This window comes from Vigna unguiculata, chromosome 8 (assembly GCF_037176805.1).
Source record: "Vigna unguiculata cultivar grain cowpea cultivar isolate G323 ecotype 2 chromosome 8, ASM3717680v1, whole genome shotgun sequence".
In the NCBI taxonomy this organism is placed as follows: Eukaryota; Viridiplantae; Streptophyta; class Magnoliopsida; order Fabales; family Fabaceae; genus Vigna; species Vigna unguiculata.
Window position 1 is genome coordinate 28,795,967 of NC_140799.1, and position 20,067 is coordinate 28,816,033.

Consider the following 20,067-nt stretch of genomic DNA (forward strand, 5'->3'; position numbering starts at 1 on the left):
CAAATCGTTAAATGTGATTTACAAAATGCAAAGCAGTTAATAAGAACTATAATTGTGTAGAAGTAGCCTCATTAGTGATAATTTTACAGTTGTGTAACAAAAATAAATCTCCTTAAAAAGTTTGTTTAGTTTTAATTAAGGCTCTTTTGGATTTGGTGCGTGTCTGACAGAGAAAAATGGGTTTCCCTCTGTTTGAAAACCACTGCTTGCAGTTCTTTCTACGTTTAGGGAGCATGGGCCACAGAATTTAAGGTATATCCTAATCAAGCTTAAAATAGACAAAGTGGAATTGCAGGGGAAAATAATAACCCACACAACAAAGGGTATTTTCATATTCAACTGTAATATTCTCTGGCCACCTATCACACAATTTCTTTCACTCTTCTTCCTTTCCAAGTTTCACTACATGCCAATGTATTTAATGTGGCTCCAGTCCTTATTAAACTCCTCAATTTTGATAAAATCTAACTTGGCCCTCATTAATTTTTTTATTACACAATAAAGAGTACCATTGACCCCAGGAATATATATATATATATAATGTAAATGTTATGTAGCTATTATACCCTGCCTCATTCACATGAAAATCATATCACTATAGTTTCCTTCTTTACCTAGACATGAATCAAAACCAGCTTCAGCCTCTGCCTCTGCTTAGTAGCTTCCTAGGTTCATCACCCCAAGAATCTTTGCTACAAAACCAAAATCCTAAACCACAACATCATGGTCAAGTTGAGGATGTCACTGTGGCCTTACACATAGGCCTCCCCAACAATTCAAGTGCTGGTTCCACCAATGATCATGGATTGGTGAATGCCACAACTCATGCTCCTACCAACTACTGGATTCCAACTCAAGAACAGATCCTCATTGGGTTCAGCCATTTCTCTTGTCCCGTCTGCTTCAAAACCTTCAATCGCTACAACAATCTTCAGGTACAGTTATTTCTTATCTGTTTCAAATATATGGAGATTTTTGCATGGTACTCTTCATGTGAAACCTTGACAGTGTTAACATGGTACAGTGCTGTTTCTGGATTAAGTAATGAACTATGTATTATAAGCGTAGCGTGTGAAATGGAATAAACCTTCGCTTTAGTCATATCGTATGCACATAGCTTTTGCTAAACCTTCATATAAGGTTTCCAATTTTAGAAAATGTCTCATGTTTTTCTGTTTTCCACTTACTTTATAACAGTGGTAAGGTTTGAGGGGAATGATGACATGTTTTAGTGAAAGTTGATGCGGCTGATAGTAGCTTTTAGTTAAAAGTTAAGATCTTTAGTTCTTACTTTTGAAGATTTTGTAGGAAAAAATAAGAGCATAAAAGAAGAATAAAAAAGAAAGGTTTTTGTGAACGTTATAATGCAGATGCATATGTGGGGGCACGGGTCACAGTATCGCAGAGGACCAGACTCGCTGAAGCGAACCCATCCACGACCGTTGTTGGACATTCCCTGCTACTGTTGCTCGAGAGGGTGCAAGAACAACATCGAGCACCCACGTGCGAAGCCACTGAAGGACTTTCGCACGCTTCAGACGCATTTCAAGAGGAAGCATGGCGCCAAGCCCTTTACGTGCCGCAAGTGCGCCAAGCCTCTGGCCGTGAAAGGTGACTGGCGAACCCACGAGAAGAATTGCGGCAAACGCTGGCTCTGCATTTGTGGCTCCGACTTCAAACATAAGAGATCCCTCAAAGACCACATCAAAGCCTTTGGCTTTGGTCACACCCCTTTCACTTCTTCTTAATGCCATGTAGTTAATAACCATGCACGTTATTACAATCACGTATTGTTTGTTTCATAGTTAAGGGTGATCTATGTTGTTCTCTATCAAATGTGGTTTCGTAGGTTATTTAGTACAGAGAATAAAGACAGAGACATGAGAAGTGAACTGAGGGTTTGGTTTCGATTCGTTGATTCCCCGGTTCTGCATTTTCTGCTTCAGTATGTAGCTGATTTGTTCTGTGTGTTAATTAAGACGTTGCCTAGGAATAAAATCAGAAGGAATGAACAAATCCTGAAAAATTTTGCTAGGCTTTTGTTTATTTATTTATGTAATATCTCAATTTGCCTATAATTTAATCTGGTTGGATCATAAGTTAGTTAAAAAATACTGTCACCTTTTAAATTTTATAAATAAAATACCTCAAAATCAACGTTTTTAATATTTGTTAATTCATATAAGTGGTTAGAAATAATACTTGTGACACAAACAAATTTCTCAAAATACCTTAAGGTCAAAATAATATAAATATGTTGTACAATTTCAAAATACTATATTTTGTTTCTCTGGTTCGTTCTATTCTTTTACTTTATTTGTTTATCTTTTTTTCAATCTCTAGATCAAATAATAACTAACCACTAAGAATTTTATCTTACGTAAAGAAGAGAAAAAATAATATAACAACATATTAGGATTGAAGTCTTGAACAGCAATTTTATAACATTTGTTCATTTTCTACACCTTTGTTTTTAGACTTGAGAAAATGGATTTAGTTTGATTGGTCAATCCGAAAAACTCCAACTTAGAGCTAAGCTTGGCTTAAAAGTTCGTAGTTGGGCTGTTTCGGCCTCTTTCTTGTTTCTTCCCGCACCCCATAAAACTTCATAGCCCAATTTTACTCTTCATTAAAATTATCAAATTATATACCTAAACTAGGGGCGGCCATAGATTGAATTTTTAATGATTCAATCCATATCCATTTTAGATCCAAATAATTGGATCAGATTTTCGATCCAAATCCATTTTTTAAGCAAACTAGTTTGGATTTTTTTTTAAAATCCAGATCCTAATATTTGGATCAAGTTCAAAATCTAGAAAATACTTTTTATAAAAGAAATTTAAATTGAATTTTCTAAAACTTGTGTCCTTAAGGCCAACACAATACAATTTGGCTAGAGTTATCAATTTGGCCCAACCCACAAGGTTGTGGGCTAGAGCCAAAAAAGCCCGCAGGAAAAAAAAAGCCCTCCATTAAAGAATCCCACAAGGCCAAAAACCACACAAAAGCCCTATGGGTCAAGGCCCACCCATGGGCTTTCTTCTTAAACATGAAAAATATATTATTTTTTAAAATACATTATTAAACTTTGCGTCGTCGGCTCAAGGTCGATAGGGTATGCCTGGCCCATCAGGCTCGTAGGGCCTACTCGATCCGTAAGGTCGTCTAGCACGTCCAGTCCGAGTCGTTAGGCCAACTCAGCCTGTATGAGTCGTCGAGTTGACTCAGCCTATTTGGGTCGTCGGGCCCACCTAGTCCATTAGGGTCATCGACCCTGCCCAGTCTATACAACACGACCAGTCTGATTCGTTAGGCTAGCCTAGCTCATCTGGGTCTTCGGGCCCGCTTAGTCCGTTCGTGTCTTTGAGCCCGCTCGACCCATTCAGGTTGTCGGGCCCAATGACTTGTCCGAGTCGTTGGGCGCATCCATCCCATCCTAGTCGTCAAGCCCGCCTGAACCTTTAGGTCGTTGGACCTGTTAGGTCCGTACAAGTCGTTAAGCATAACCCGAGTTTGGATTTAGCCTAGTCCATCTCAACCTTTAGCTTAGCCCAACTAAAAATTTAAATTGAAAATTTGGATTGGATTTTATGAATTATCCATATTTGAAAAACCTTATTTAGAGAAAGTGTAAGACCCGTGAAATTTAAATAAGTAAATAAATAATTATTTAATAAATACAGGTAGTGGAGCTTTTATGTCATTTAATGTTAAGGTTTATGATGTGAAAAAGTACTAGCTCAAATGGTTGAGAGTACTTAGTTAGATTGAAAGGACTTAGGTTCGAATCTTATGCATGTCATTAAGTGTTATTTTAATCATGTAATTTTAATAATATGTTAAGCGTGAAAAGGGATAATATAATCTCTTATTTATAGAAATTATCAAGAAACATGAATTGGATTGATGGTTGTACATGTGCTTGGTAATTGGCATGGTTATGTGTTCAAACCTTGGTAAATCCAAATTAAACTTTCTTTTTGCCAAAATTTCTTTTGGCATGAATGTGAAAGGGCAGAAGAAACCCTAACCACCTTAGAGAGGCAACCAAGAGAGCTGGAAAAACAAACCATAATGTATGTTGAATAGCAATTAACACAAGCAGAGCAACCCAGTTTTCTGGATTTTGATGAACTGCTTGGCGGTGATGAACACCCGCCAGGCAACGCGAGTCAATTTGGCTCGATTTTCGTGTTTTGGGGTTTCTAGGTTGATTCTGTTCGTGGAAAAGATAGTGCCAACTGTTTGGAAATGATTAGAAGTCTGAATTCACTGAAGTATATGAAATTGAAGGTTCGATTGGGTGAAAATTGCATGAACATAAATTTTTGGGTTGATGAATTGGCGATTTCATAGTCGCACTAGATTAAGTGGTAAGGTTAGTGAAATTTCGTATATGGAGGAGTCTTATGAAGGAATAGTGAGTATAAACACGTGAATGTAGCCTATTGGATCGTTAATCGAGTGGAATCGGAATTGTAGGGGTTGGATAAGGTTCGCAGGTGCTGAGGAAATTTCGAGGTTCCTGGAACAGCAGGAACCGCCTAGCGGCACCCATTTGGCCATCAAGCACCATACCAGATATGTGTGGTGTTCTGATTCACAAAAAATGTTGTTTTTCGTATCTTCGCGGAACAGGAACCACTCGACAGTGGTTTTATACTGCCAGGCACTAGGTTCCTCATTTTTTGGCGCTAGGCGCCATCGTTTTTTCTAGTTTGCACAGTTTTCATAAAATTGCAATTCCCGATTCGTTAACCATCCGATTTAGGTGAAATTTTGACAGGTGGTCCATAACATGTGGTTCTTCACTTTGAACGGTGGAGATTTGATTTGGAAGTCAGTAGCTAGAGATATACGTTACTCAATATTGCTGATTTTGGAGTCTTTAAAATACATGAATAAGCTCTTGATAATTTCAAGTAACTTCTAATGAAGCATGATTGGGTTATGTGGTAAGTCTCTATCAATTTGAATGTTCCTTTGGGTTAGTCACATGTGGAGAATTGGTTATTGGTGAAGGCATGTGTGTCAATATTAATTTGCATTGGTGCACAGGATCATGTGTTATTCATAAGTTAGAATTGAATGCTAGCATGGATTTAAAGGGGAAATATATATATATATATATATATATATATATATATATATATATATATATATATATATATGAAATGTGAATGGATTGATTTTACTTTGTTTTGGGTGCTTAAAAACTAATATTGCCCAAGTACTATTGTAGCGCCTGGTGGTGGTGTTTGACCGTCAGGCGATAGCTACAAAACCAGTAGCGAATTGAAGCGTGTATCGCTTGGCGAAAAGGGTTGTCCCGCCAAGAGATACTTGTAGAAACAGTAGCATCAGAGGTGATTGGCGCCTGGTGGCACGTGTAGAAGCCTTTTGCGCCTGCCGACTCGTGTGGAGCGCCAGGCAATTTTTAATGAAGCAGACATTGTGTTTTGCTTACTTTGGATCTGCGTGGTCTACGAGGCTTTGGGTGATATCTCAAGGGTCAAATGCTGGAGTATTCCTGGAGTTGTGGCTCAGGATGGAGGGTAACACGAGCATTCTTTAAGTTGTGGCTCGGAATAGTGAGTGTTCCCGCATATGTTCTACAAGTGGTGGCTTGTAGGTTGGACAACAACGATAGCTTGAGATTATCAACCAAAGACGTAGAACATGGATTATATGGTGGTGGCCATGTGTGACCAAAGTATGGAATTCCTTTAATGTGTGTGTTTTGTTATATAAATTGTTGCATATGTTTATATTCCTTTAGCTCACCCTATCTGCGTGTGTTTGGCGATGCGGTACATAGGAGTAGATTCGGAGCGGGGGCTAGTTGGGAAACTTTGTGGCAGCGTTTCATCATTTTTATGAGTTTTAAGGATTTCTTGTAATCATCAGAATTATAGAACTTGGCTTTATAATGAGATTGATTTTGATAATGTATTGTGTTTATAAAAATTGGATTTAAGTTGGTTTTATCGGTGTAATAAAGTTTTAAATTCTCGCGGTTTTGGGAAACTGATTTATAATAAATGAAGTATTATTATTACATTTTCATTTTATTATTTAAAATCTGTAATATCCGGGCAGGATGTTACATAAAGGATATCCAATCCATAAAATATAAAATGTAGATTATATTGAAATCCATATCCATTAAAATAAATTTTAAATGGATTGGATTAGAGCAAAAATGGATCAGATTAAGAAAATTATATTTTTTCTCACCCCTAACCTAAACCTAATTATTCTCCCTTCCCTCTTCCCCTCAACCTCCCTCCCTCCTCCCTCGCTCCATTATTCCTTCACATTTTAGATTAGGGTTTTGATGTTGTATATTGAAAATTATAATAAACTGGTACATTACAATTGGAAGAAGAAAGTTGTTGTGTTCCGGATTCATCTTTCCAGGATGTATTTTTTTTTTAGATACAATTCATAATGGATATTTTAAAAAAGGCATTCCTAGATTTAAAAATATGTTTCGAAATATATATTTCATACTATATTTTTTAATGTATTCGGAAATATACATTTTGGAAGGCATTTATGGAATGTGTCTTCTAGCATACAATTTTTTTTAAATACATTTTAGATTGTGCTATCTGAGATATTTCCAGATGAGAAATATGTTTTCAAAATGGAACAATCCAAAATTCATTTATAAAAAGGGTTGCAGGATAATGTTACCTTTTTATTATAATTTTAATGGGGATAATTTAGGTTTATTAGGTTTTATATGGGTGCAGGAAGAAAAAAAAGGAGATGAGGAAGAAACATTTGGTTCTTTGTGCTCAACCTGTATAGGGTAGCAATCCAAAGAGGCCAAGGTCGATCTAGCCGTTGATCTTGTAGACTAGTTGTGTAATGTTTTGTTATGAATAATATGCGTAATTGCTATTTGCACCCATGTGGTTTCTTCCTACATTTTTCATAGGGTTCGTTGGAAAAATCTAAAATTTCTGTACTTTAGATTTTTGGATTGTGAAATTTTGATGGGTTTAACTTTGTCTATTTTATACAATATGAAACTTTGACTCACACTTGGATTATTCCCAACAAATTTGAAAGTGTAGTTTAGATCGTATAATTTAAAATGTATTTTCAAATCTAAAAATATATTTTAAATTGTATGCTTAATTGGTCTTTTGGTCCCCTAATTTTTATGATTGGTTCATTTTGGGCCCCTAATTTTTTTGGGGTTCAATTTAGTCCTCTAATTTCTTAAAATAGTTTAAAATGGTCCCTCCCATTAGTTTTGGTCAAAACGAAATCAGAATAATGGCCATGTGTCACTTTGGAATAGAAACGTGGCAATTTTTTAATACCTTGGCATCAATATGGTGTGATGAGGTGGCAACAAAGTACTTTTATGGAGGGAGAATTGTTCATTTGCCCTAATTTCATTGTTGTTCTTTGTTGGGCTAGAGTTCTTCCTCATTTTCAATTTTCTTGATTGTGAGTGATGTCGAGGGGCCACTCTTCTTCTTCTTGCTCTGGTCATTCGTGGGGTATGCAAAATCCTAGTTTATCTAGTCATAGTGGTGGGTTTTTCTCTCACGGTGGAGAACCCACTTGTAACTGTGAAGAGGTTGTTGTATTAAGAACAACTCGAACTACTAAAAATGGTAGGAGACAATTTTGGGGCTGCCATAATTACATGGTTAGATCCATCACCCTTTTTTTGTGATTCATTCATCAATATGTGGTTGTAGCTAACATGAAGGTTGATTTTTGTTATCATTGTTGTCAATAAAAAAGCGGAAGTGAAGCTTTCATTGGTTGTAATTACTTGAAATGGTGCTCCGAAGATGGTGGTGACGAAAGGGATGGCACTATTATGAGGAAAAGGAGGAAGATATATATATTTTGGAGAAAGAACTTAAGAGATCTAGAAATTTTGTAAACATTTTAATAGGGATAGTGTGTTTATTGGTCGTAGTTAACATCATTGTGTTGTCACGATTGATGAAAAGTCTATGATTTAATCTGTATTGGGAGGTGTTTAATTTGTATAGGCTGGTGTTGAATATGTATTGGCAGTGTTCAATGTTGTATTTTTGTGACTTAATTTAAATATGTAATTGCAAAGCTACATTGTTCTATCACTTAGTAAATTAATGAAAAGTTGGCGTTAAAGAAATCTTTGTTTGGTGTCCAATACAACCATTACAAACATTCATAAAGAGAAATTTTGAGAGTCATAACACAATATTATATAATCTCATCATTGTACTTGATGTTACAGCACAAAAGACATCCAATTGCATAAAAAAATGTTCTGGATTTTTGAACTTACAATGTAAAAGTTGAAATATAAAAGTAGACAAAGCAATCTTAACATGGAAATATAAATGCTACAAAATACATCAAAGCCCCAAAACAAATGGTGCAGCATAAAAAAAAAGCATAACTAAGCCTCATAGCTTCCACACACATCCTCTCCTATGTTGCAGTTTCTGCCTTCTATTGCGTATGGTTGATGTTGCACGAGGAATTGAAAGGTGGCATGGTTGACTTCCTACAACTGTTGGTGTTCCAGCTTGGTGTGACGTCTATTGTGGCTGATTTCTTAGTAGTGGTGGTGGATGATTTGTTTATGCTAGTGGTGGCTATTGTGATGAGTGAGCAGCCTGAGTTTGTGTTGGTGGTAGCTGCTTTGATAATTCTTGTGGTTGATGTGATGATTGACTTGCTTGAGTCTGTGCTGGTGGTGGCTGTTGTGATAAGTGAGCAGCATGAGTTTGTGTTGGTGGTGGCTATTGTGATGATTCTGGTGGATGATGTGATGACTGACTTGCTTGAGTTTGTGCTAGTGGTGGTTGTTGTGATGATTCTGGTGGATGATGTGATGACTGACTTGCTTGAGTTTGTGCTAGTGGTGGTTGTTGTGATGATTCTGGTCCCTGACTTGTTTGTGGTGGTGGTGGTTGGTATGATCCCATATTTGTTGGCTGAGTTGTTTTAGGTGGTGGTGCTAATTGAGGTTGCTAGGGACAACTTTTTCGATTGTGGCCTACTTCTTTACATATGCCACATTTTTTAGACAAGCCATGTTTTGTAGTCTACTTCCCATTCTTGTTCATTTCCCAAGCTTCAAGTCTTCTTTTCTTTTTGGGTCTTCCAAGTAGAATTCGTTTAAGAGGGGGCAATACATCTGGAAATTATGCTTGTATCCACAATTGCTGACCATTGCAAGGGTATATGTTGGAATTGTAGGTCTCTTTGTAGGTTGAGATTCTAAACCAATGAGGAACAAAATCGTCTTCACTTAAGTTCATAAACTTAATTACAGCCAGTGCATGACAGTACGATATCCCTGTTATACTCCACTTCTTGTAGGTGCAGTGTTTGTTGTCTATGTTCACCACAAATTCCTCCCTAGTAAATGATTTGTGCCTAACACATGTAGAACCTGCTGAAAAATCGTTCCCCTTCATTTCCTTCAATTTTCACCTTTGTTGTAGAACCTGGATTAGATCGAAGAATCTCATGTGCATAGTCATAGATTCGTTTAAATTGTTCTACAAAAGACCCATCAACTTGCTCAATAGCCAATGTTTTTTTCTGTACGAGCCATGTACTTTGTCACAACAATATTCCACTTCCTAGTTACTTTATTTTGAATATCAATTGCCCTCAGACTTGGATTGTCTCTTAATTTGTTTTCCAACCTACTACTTAATGTTGAAAATGTGCAGCAAAATAATTAGTGTTTGGACAAAAACCTAGAGAAGGGTGAATTGGGTTCTTAACAAAAATTGTGCTTTTAAAATTTTCCCTCTTTAATATCAAAGTTCAATTAAAATTATTTCTTTTATTTTAATAAACACAATAAAATAAAGAGAAGTGAAGAGAAAATTTGCACAAAATATTTATACTGGTTCAGATCAAAAGACCATACGTCAAGTTGTTAATCTCTCAAAAACAAGATTAACTAAATCACTAAAATAAACCAAACTTACAGTCAATGATAAGAAAGATTAGGGTTTAGAAAACACCTCCCTTGAAATCCACAAGGGATGAACACCTCTCAAGAAACACACAACAGATGAAGAAATACCTTCCTTGAATCAATTATCACGGAAACTTTTATAAAAACATTTTTCTTGCTGTAATAATCTATTATCAGCCCGGAAAATCTATTATCAGTAGGTGATAATCGATTATCACATAGGCTTTTCTCAAAAATCAGTTTTAATTGAGATAATCGATTATCACTAAGATTAATCGATTATTCTAGTGAGTTTTCCAAATAAATAAAGTTCTCTTGGTGCTCTACTACATGGGTTTGGCCTTTTTGACTCTTGACATACTAATTTAACTATTTTAAATAACACACACAAATTAAAAGACCTAAATAAATAAACCCCCTAAGTCTTCAATGTATCTCTTGAATCAAAGCATTCTTTTAAGTCTTCAACATTTTTCCATCAATCATCATTAAGTCTGCCATACTTCTTCATAAGTCATCATCATCATCGAAACTCCTTATTGAAGGAAGATGTACATCTTCTTCTTTTTGTCAACAATCTCCCACTTTTTGATGATGATAAAAAATTGTTGAAGACGATATGTCCTGTTCTTAATAAACAACTTAAGAGAAATGAGAAATGAGTAGTTAATCCAAATAAAAGATAAATAGTTTTTCTCCTTTTTAAAATATAAGGTATTACAATACATCAATAAACACATATCTCCTCCTTAAAGAGGTACCAATTATCACAAGATATTAACACAAATATATCTTCCCCTTTTTGTTCATAATAAAAAACAAATTCTTTAGACAATTCCACCTAAATCAAATAACTTAAGTTCCTCTTAAAAAAATTGTTTAAGATATAAAACTCCCCCTACATGTAATATTTCCACTTTTTGATAAACACAAACATTTCAAGAACAAATACTCTCCTTAAATGAAAGAGAGACTTTAAAGTTAAGAGAAAAAAAAAGTCTATTTAAACAAGGGAAGATTACATAAAAAAATGGTCTTTAATTTTCTAATTTACATTTATGAATTTCAATAGTCTAAATGTTTGAAAAATTTATCAGAATTGTCAAAAATTTGAATTTTTGTATTCAATTTTGCAGGATAATCGATTATAAATAATGATAATCGATTATTAGTTCATGCACCATAACAGAAATTTCCAGATTTGTTGATAATTGATTATCACCTAAGATAATCGATTATCACAGCAGAGTTTTTCGGAAAAAACTAAAATTAATGATCTTTACTTGTCATCAAATTCTAAATCTTCCTCATCAACCTCTTATTCCCCATTACCTTCCCCCAAATTGTCCTCATTATGGACACTTACATCATGTAGTTCTTCCTCACTCGTAATATAATCATAAGTAGTTTGACCTTCATTTCTTTCATCCTCAATCCTAATGTTCACCTCAGGTGCAGTATGTGCATGTACATCACACTTAGTTTGGACACCACCTTCTGCCTCATGTGCAATACGTACGCGTACATCAATTGGAGGTTGGACACCAACTTCTGTTTCAACCTCATTATTTTCCTCAACCCCAATTTCATCCACAAGTTCAGTTTCTAGTTGAACCTCAACATTTACCTCAACCTCATTCTGGACCATAATTTCTGCCTCAACCTCATTATTTTAGCATCAACTTTAGTTTGTGGTTGTACCTCAACCCCAACTTCAACCCTAAACCTAGTGTCTACCTCACACTCAATATCCATCCTAATGTTATGATGATTATCAGTGTCATCCTCCAATTCATATTCCATGTGACAACCATTATTATCTTGTTGCATTTAAGCCTCATGAACCCCATTATTATCCTCCAAAACAGTAATGTAATCTCCATCGCCACAACCACTATGACCATCCACCTTGAAACATCCCGTCAGGATATTATTGGTTTAAATAAATAAAACAATTAAATATATAAAATCATCGCTTTTATGAATAACCTCATTTCCCAAAAACGCGGGAAATTTAAAATTTATTAAATGTTCGCATAAAGTTTATAAACATCTATTACATAAACCAAAACAACAATGTTATAGTTTCACCCATCAGGGTTTACAACAGTCTCCAAAACCAAATAAAGTAAATATAAGAAGTTCCCCCAGTAGGACCCCCCACTCGCGACTAAGCATCACCGGCTCCACCTGCATCAACATCCTCTGCTCACGTGTACCGCGTACACAATCATCGCCAAACACAACCAGATAGGGTGAGCTTATGAAAACAACATACATCATCATAGATATCATATAATTAATTTAACAGATATAAACTCCACAAATATCAAAGTACCATCTCTTAACCAATTCTCTAACGTCTGGCCACAACCAGACCATTCAGGTTCTACCTCTTCTAGTGATTACCTCAAGGTAATTTGCTGCCAAACCTATCGGCCACAACCGATAGAGCACGTGCAGGAACCAATGCTACGGATCACACACCGCAACGCCAGGCGAAGTTTCCAATTACGAACATAGTCCGTACTGTCCCAAGACTACTAAACTCGTCAGTCAACAACTGAGGAGGGCAATCTAACTGGACCCATCCGTACTGGCCACAACCAGCACACTCACACCGGCAACACTCGCTAACCCGAGCTCAACTCAAGGGTTCCTCGTGTTCATCCGCCATCCCGAGCTCAACTCGAGGGATGCCATTCCGAGCTCAACTCGAGGAATGTACGTGCTTAACCCCTATCCCGAGCTCAACTCAAGGGATACGTTCCGAGCTCAACTCAAGGAACTCAGCAATCTTACCTTTGAAGCACCACCAAAAGCCTTGTAGAACACCCTACAAAGTCCAATAACTAGGATTTACAACAACCAAATCGCCTAGCGGGGGATACGTACCGCTAGGCGCCACAACTTCCAGACCGCCTGGCGGGACAGTCTACACCGCCAGGCGGACGCTGTTCCAGGAGCCATTGTTCGTGTCGTCGCCGCTTGGCAGAGCCCCTCCAACCGCCAGGCGCCATCCAGTCCAGAACCCCATTGGATCCTTGCAATCGCCTGGCGATCCCCGTTCCACAGCCAGGCGCCATGACAGTATTGCGCGTCTCCAGTTTCTAATCCAGTCTGGCATCCCTTCCCCATCCGCACCATTGGGTTACGTTCCTAATATCCTATAACTTTTATGATCACCAACAATCGTGAAACCTAATCATCATTCCTTTATTGAGTAGAAATCCCTACCCTATCACTACCCATACAGTTTCCAATTCAAGCTTCCTTAGTTTTACCATATTGGTATTCCCAAATGCCTCACCTTGCATTTACACCAAGTCAATTTACTATTGTTATAAGACTCACGTCACAGTCCAGATACTAGGATACTGATATAGCATAGTCTTTCATAAAATCCTCTATATCTCAATAGTTAATCAATTCCACAACTAACCACCCAACTTTTGCCCAATAACTTGCACATAAACCTGTGCTGAAGTATCTAACACACATCTCCCGAACCCTATCTCATTTTGTCCTTCATACTATAATGTAAACTGTCCAGTCATCAATACCATTTTCAATTATTTAAGTCTTTATTATTTCTATTCCGCATACACTAGTCGGTATAATCTTTTAACCACTGTTTCTGGATTTTGACCACTTTCACTCACTTTCATCATGCTATTATATACTTGTGACTGCACCCAACTATCCCACGCCACCAACACATTTAATCTCACCCCGCTGATACGGCGCCTGGTGACCACCTATGAGCTGCCAGGCGGTTCCTGCACTCTTTAGGAACTCCCCTATTTTCAACATTCTGCGAACTTTGTATCTTACCCCAACTTCCGATTTTCCCACCATTCATCAACTCTATTGATTACGAATCCCGTCCCTACATCACTCTCTCACTTATTCCACTCAAAGTTTTCCCTCACAAGCACAACCCTAATTCGATGAGTATCGAAACTCTCCACCAACCCATTCAAAACACTGTTTCATCAAACTTAACTATTAGTTAAATTGTTTTTCCATAATTACCACATTCGATCCTCTCTAATCATCGACTCGTACTTTCCCTCCGATCACAATCCTGTTAAACCACCTCAGAATGACCAAACTTCACATTCCAACCCCGCGTCGCCTGGCAGGAATTCATCGCCGCCAGGCAGTGCATCAGAAAAGCCCAGAATGTCTAGAACCTAAAGCATCGCCTGGCGGCCGGGAGTGTGCCGCCAGGCAGTTCCCCTTACAGGAACCCCAAAACACGTGAAATTACATGCATCGCCTGGCGGCTATGAAAAACCCGCCAGGCGGTTTCTAGGAATTTTTCCAGAAACTTAGGAAATCTAACCAGCAATGAACAGAATCAACAACACACATAAAATCCAGCAATTCAAATACAGTTATTAAAGTTCTAACGTATAAACTCCCTTAACCTGGTTGTTCTCCGCTTAAAGCTTGACGAGTGAATATCCTCTCTTCCCAATTTGGCTCCTTAGCCTTCTCTCAATCCAGCCCCAAAAATCACACCAGAACCTCTCACACTCTCTCTGATTTTCGCTCCCTCTTTAGGTATAGTTTCCAGCTTGCCAAAACCCTCCCCTTTACCTCACTTTCACCTTTTAAAGTATGCCTAAAAACTAGCCAAATGCTTTAGGACGAATTTTACTTATTAAGTGGTGGTTATTATTATTTACCAACTCATTATGGCTATTTTCCAGCCACCCCTATGCCATACCACTAGGGTTTCCTTTCAACCCTTTCATATTCAACCCAATCCAAAAACACCAAAAAAATAAGGTTTAATATAAGTTCTCCAAGACTTGAACCCACAACCATACAATTCCCCAAATCAATATCAAACCATCATGCCAATTCATATTTCATGCTAACAATCATAATTCAATTGTCATACTATTTCACAACATGATTATCACATTTTAAAAATAACAACTAATAATAACACAAAAGGGCATATATAAGACTCGAACCCAAGTCCTTTCACATAATCAAGTACTCTCAACCATTTGAGCTAGTACTTTTCCACATCATTCCCCTCATAATTAATAACATAATTAATTCTCATACCCGCATATATTAATTAATTATTTATTTAATTAATTAAATTTCACGGGTCTTACACACCTCACCCTGCACTGCAACATTTTCAGTCCTTGTTGTTGCCATCACCTCTTCGGTGAAATATTCCAAAAAATTGTCCACAACTTTAGCTTCACAAACTGAGTGAATAACAAACATACGCACCTTCACATTCCTTCTAGCAATATTCTGGTGTTTATACCATAACTCCTTAATATTTACATAACCCATTTCCCTAAGTATTCCCATTATCTAAAAAAAAACTCCACCTATATAGGTCACAAGACAACATGATTGTTTCCCCATTACTATAATTCAATGTTTCCTTCGTTTCAAAGTATCCCCATGGTAGAACACCACCTCAAAACTATCATCACACATCCCAACCTATAAAAAAATATACAACAAGTTACTCTATGCACTACCAATGCCTATGAATACAACACATATTACAACTCATACCCCCAAAAAGGTTAAACACAGTCTCCTTTAAAAGAGGACCACAACCCACTACCCATAAACAAACGGGACCACAACCCACTCACCATTAAAAACAAACAAAGACAACATCACACATAAAAAACAACAACAACCTTCGTAAAGCACATAATTTCAATAGTATAAAAGTAAAAGGCGACAACGAATCCTTGAAAACCCCATAAATTGACCTTCGATTTGATGCCACTACAAACGCAACAAGGACCCAATGCCACAGTCAAGGCGACATGAATCCTTCTTCTAGGAATCCTTGTTCTTTGAACGCTTCTTCTTCAAATGATTCTTCTTCTCAACCAACACTACAAGAAAACTATCAAATAGTAACCAATTTTATGAAAAAAAAATGTTTAGAGACTAATTTAAAAACCATTTTCCTAATTAGAGACTAATTTAGATACCAATTATTTTGATAGCCAAAACCTTGGTAGCTAATGTTAATGACCAATTTAAACATCAATTTATGATATAAACTATTTTAGTTATCAATTTAGAGACCAATTATAATTTTTTGAAACTATTTTAGTTACCAATAATTTTTAGTTTATAAATTGGTATTTAAATTGGTTGCTAAAATTGGTCACTAATAAAAGATTTTCTTATACTGCAACATCCCCAATTTCTTCACCCTATGAACCCTAATTCACTTTAACCACTTTGAAAATCTAGTATAGTTTCAATTTTTAACTATTGTTCACATCACCTAATCTCCCTACACTGTCACGTAATACACAAATGCCACAGTATTACATGAGAACACTATGCTGTTAAATTATTTAACGTTGTTAACGTCGAGGACCAATTTGAACCTCCTAAACAAACTGGAAGACTAAATTGAACCCCAAAAAAATTAGGGAACCAAAATGAATCAAACATATAAAATTAGGGGACAAAAAACTAATTAAGCCTAAATTGTATAACCTAGAAATATATTCGAAATAACAAAATTTGAAAATATATTTTGGATTATATAACTTATCATACATTCTTAAATATAAATTTTAGATTTTTGGATTATAAGATGTAAAAATATATTTATCTCAGAACATAGTATAAATTAGTTGGTCCAAACCCAATCAAGGAAAAAAGGTTTCCCTTATTATCGTTGAGCTTACGCCTCTACTTGCTATCGTTGAAGGAGACTATAACTAAAGAGAGTGTTGCATCCTTCTCTATGCACAACTTTCCCTCCATCGCTTCCCACAGTTTCTTTCTTTCACTAAATAATTAAGTTCGTATAAAGTATGTTGATAACAGTTTAGATGGAATATGATATCTTTTTTATACTTATATAGTAAATATGAAAGATAATCACATTTAATAAACTTAATCTCAAATCACCGTGTAGATGACTCCAGTTTCTAGTTTCTCGATAAATAGTCCCACGTTCACTAACTCGATTCAGTCCCTCGTGTAAATTCATTATTATATCAGTCTTTTTTTCTCTTTTAATTTAGTCTCTATATTAATTAATTTTATTTAATTTAGTCTCAATTTTTATTAAAATAGAATAATTTTATCCCTTCAAAATTGTGATCAAGTTTAACTTTTATATAAATTTTATATATTTATATTTAAATTGACATTTTTATTAATTATTTTAAAATTTATATATAAATTATTAAATTTAATTGTGAATTGAATATAATATTTTAGAATCAATTTACAATAAAATATAATATTAGTAAAACATAAATTCAAATTTTTAAAATATTTATCATATTTTTAAATGCTAACTAAAACATAAATTTAATATTTCTAATATTTCCAATATTTTTAAATATTAAGCAGAACATAAATATCAGAGCCTAATGTGCACCCACCTTCGATACCAGTTCTTCCTTATGCCCCGGAACCTGAAATAATATAGGTAGAAGAGAGTAGAAGAAAGCCCCTCCACATGGATACACCCTCTAGTTCTTCTGCAGATCCTATCCTCCTTAACTCCTCCATTTCCCTTCCTAGTAATGTCTCAAAAACCTTATCTTCCAAGATCGAAAACCTTGTTGAATATTCCTATATTCCAGAAGATGCTCAAATCTCTGAAACTTCCACCCCACTTTTAAGCCCTTACAACATATTTCGCAAAAGAAGAACAACTATCCAGTCAATTACCAGACTAATCTCTACAAAACGTCCCACTGAAAAGGAGTATGTCCAATCCTCTAGGATGGAACAATGTGCTCTTACTGCTTCTTCCCAGGAGCAGTATGTCACTCTCGAGATTCCTCAAGAACTCATCACACACTGGAGGCATGAAGGATACACCCACCTCCATTACGGAGCCATCAGACTCATCCTTTCCCTCCATGGCAGAAGAGGACTACCCGTCTCTACTAGGGTCTCTCTGCTAGACACCAGTTACCTCCATTATGAACATGCTGTAATCGGAACTGTCCTGACAACTCTCCACGCAGGGAGTATTGTGCTTACGCTTTGCCCAAATTTTAACGTAAGCCTAAAAGACCCTACAGTATCTCATAGACTAAAGGTACAAGTACACATAACGGGAGCAGATCAGGTCCCCGAAGCTTTATGTGCCACACTACATCATCAGATCATATACAGGATACAAAACCATGCAGTCAATCTATCATTGCCTAATCGAAATGATGGAGCTTTGTTTGTCATAGCTGATCCCAATGAAGAGAGTCCCTCTATTATCCAGGTGCCCAGAAATATTTCTAGGGCTCAACTCCAAGAACTAGTTCCTCTCCAATGGGTTACAAACTATGAAAAGATACATGAGAACAAGAGACCCATTCAATCTATGGAAGCCACTTTCAGAAGATCCGTAGATGGAACAGTTCGAACTATTTTCAAAAAACCTGAAGGAGACCAGGTCAGCAGCTCTTCTCATATCTTCCAATCTATGATGATACAACCTTGTACTAAAGAAGGCAAGATACCTATCTGGGGTGTCCAACCAAATGGGACACCAATATTGACAGACAAGATAAATGGTCACTTCATATGGGATGCTGATCCTGGTATGTGTGACCCTGATTGTGACTGTCACCATGACTATGGGGATTCGAGTGACGAAGAAGAAGAAGAGGATGATGGTAAGCCAGGCGGAGGTCCTTGCAAACCTTCTCCTCCTCCTTATGACAGATCTCCACCAGCAGATCGCCCATGGATTGGTCTACACCAGCAAAATCTTCCAGATCCTTTCTGGAAACAAAGAAGGTGTTTAGAAATCTTGGGGAGATACCATTCTCCTCCCAGAATTCCCGTTCCATGTATGATGTTCACTGAGACGAACTACGAGTCTGAATTTCCTTCCCTAGAGAGACAGGTAGACCCAGTTTCTAACATTGCAACTAAGCCTAATATTTCTCCAACTGAGGTTGGACCAGAAGGACGACTCAAACCTCTGACCCAAGCAGAAGAGGTCCTCAATTGGCACACGGAGAATGCCAAGGCACAGAACAACATACTAAAGCGCATTGATGCAGGAGTAAGCAGGCTTTCAACCCATATTGAAGAAACAGACGGAAGAATCTTGCATCTATCAGAAAGAATGCAGAAGCATTACCATCATCTCTCCTTAGAAATCTCACGCCTTGAGAAGGAATGGAAAACCACCTCGTTTGGGAAAGCCTCTGATCAAAAGGAAAGAGAAATTAGAAGTCTCAAAAGTCAGATCCAAGAGCTAGATGACATCATTGCCAAAAAAGAAAAACAATTGTATTATCCTGACCCTTATGCTTTTGTACCACCTCCTCTAACCTCCACTAGAACTTCTCCTTTTCATCCTCCCTACCAATCGTCTTCATGGACTTTACCTACTGCATCTGCACACAGAACCAGAAAACAGCCACAAACCTATGAATAAGAAAAAACCTCTTCTACTAAGTCAGAAAAAGAAAAAGAAGTCTTTCAAGACTCACAGGATCCATATTCCCAGCTCACTATAGAAACCTGTCCAAAACCCTGTCTGATAACATCTGAATATACTTCTTCTGAATACGATACAGATGAATCTCTCCATGATATCAATAAGGAAGAAGAACAAGGAAATCCCTTCCTTGACATCCTCATGGCCAACACCTCGTCCTCGAGGCAAGAACCGATCTATGAATCTCCAGAAGAAGAAGAAGTTAGCTCTTTCCCTCCTAGAGGAGATAATCAGAGACCCATTAGTGGACCTTGGTTTACTCTAGATGACATAACACCAGATCAATGGAGGAAAAGACTCATTGAGTTTGGCGCTTGGCTGGACACTAAGCTCATTAAAGAAGTAGATACTTACAAGGTTATAGAAGAATTCTGTTGTAGAATGACTGGGACATTGAAAGAATGGTATCACAATCTGGGAGCTGTAAGGTAAGATCAGTTCCATACCTTGGGCAGTACTGCAGCTGTCCTTGGAGCCCTACATGAAGAATTCATAGGAGATGGAGCTATCACTGACAGAAAAATAAGGCAAGAATTCTTTGAGATGAAATGTTGTTCTCTTAGCATGAAAGATTTGGATAGACATTTCAAAAGAATGATACAAAGAT

The 20,067-nt window shown here is 36.8% G+C and overlaps 2 protein-coding genes across 2 annotated transcripts; both read left to right on the top strand.

Moving 5' to 3' along the window:
- Nucleotides 1-573: 573 nt before the first annotated feature.
- LOC114193084 (protein TRANSPARENT TESTA 1-like) lies at nt 574-2,034 on the top strand. Its single transcript, XM_028082781.2, has 2 exons — nt 574-935; nt 1,371-2,034. Exons 1-2 carry the CDS (start codon nt 621-623, stop codon nt 1,746-1,748), a joined length of 693 nt encoding a protein of 230 aa, XP_027938582.2. The 5' UTR covers nt 574-620; the 3' UTR covers nt 1,749-2,034.
- Nucleotides 2,035-17,368: 15,334 nt separating this feature from the next.
- Nucleotides 17,369-19,404, top strand: LOC146884345 (uncharacterized). Its single transcript, XM_085665233.1, has 2 exons — nt 17,369-18,056; nt 18,117-19,404. The coding sequence occupies exons 1-2, from the start codon at nt 17,460-17,462 to the stop codon at nt 19,395-19,397; spliced, it is 1,878 nt and encodes a 625-aa protein (XP_085521359.1). The 5' UTR covers nt 17,369-17,459; the 3' UTR covers nt 19,398-19,404.
- Nucleotides 19,405-20,067: the final 663 nt, after the last annotated feature.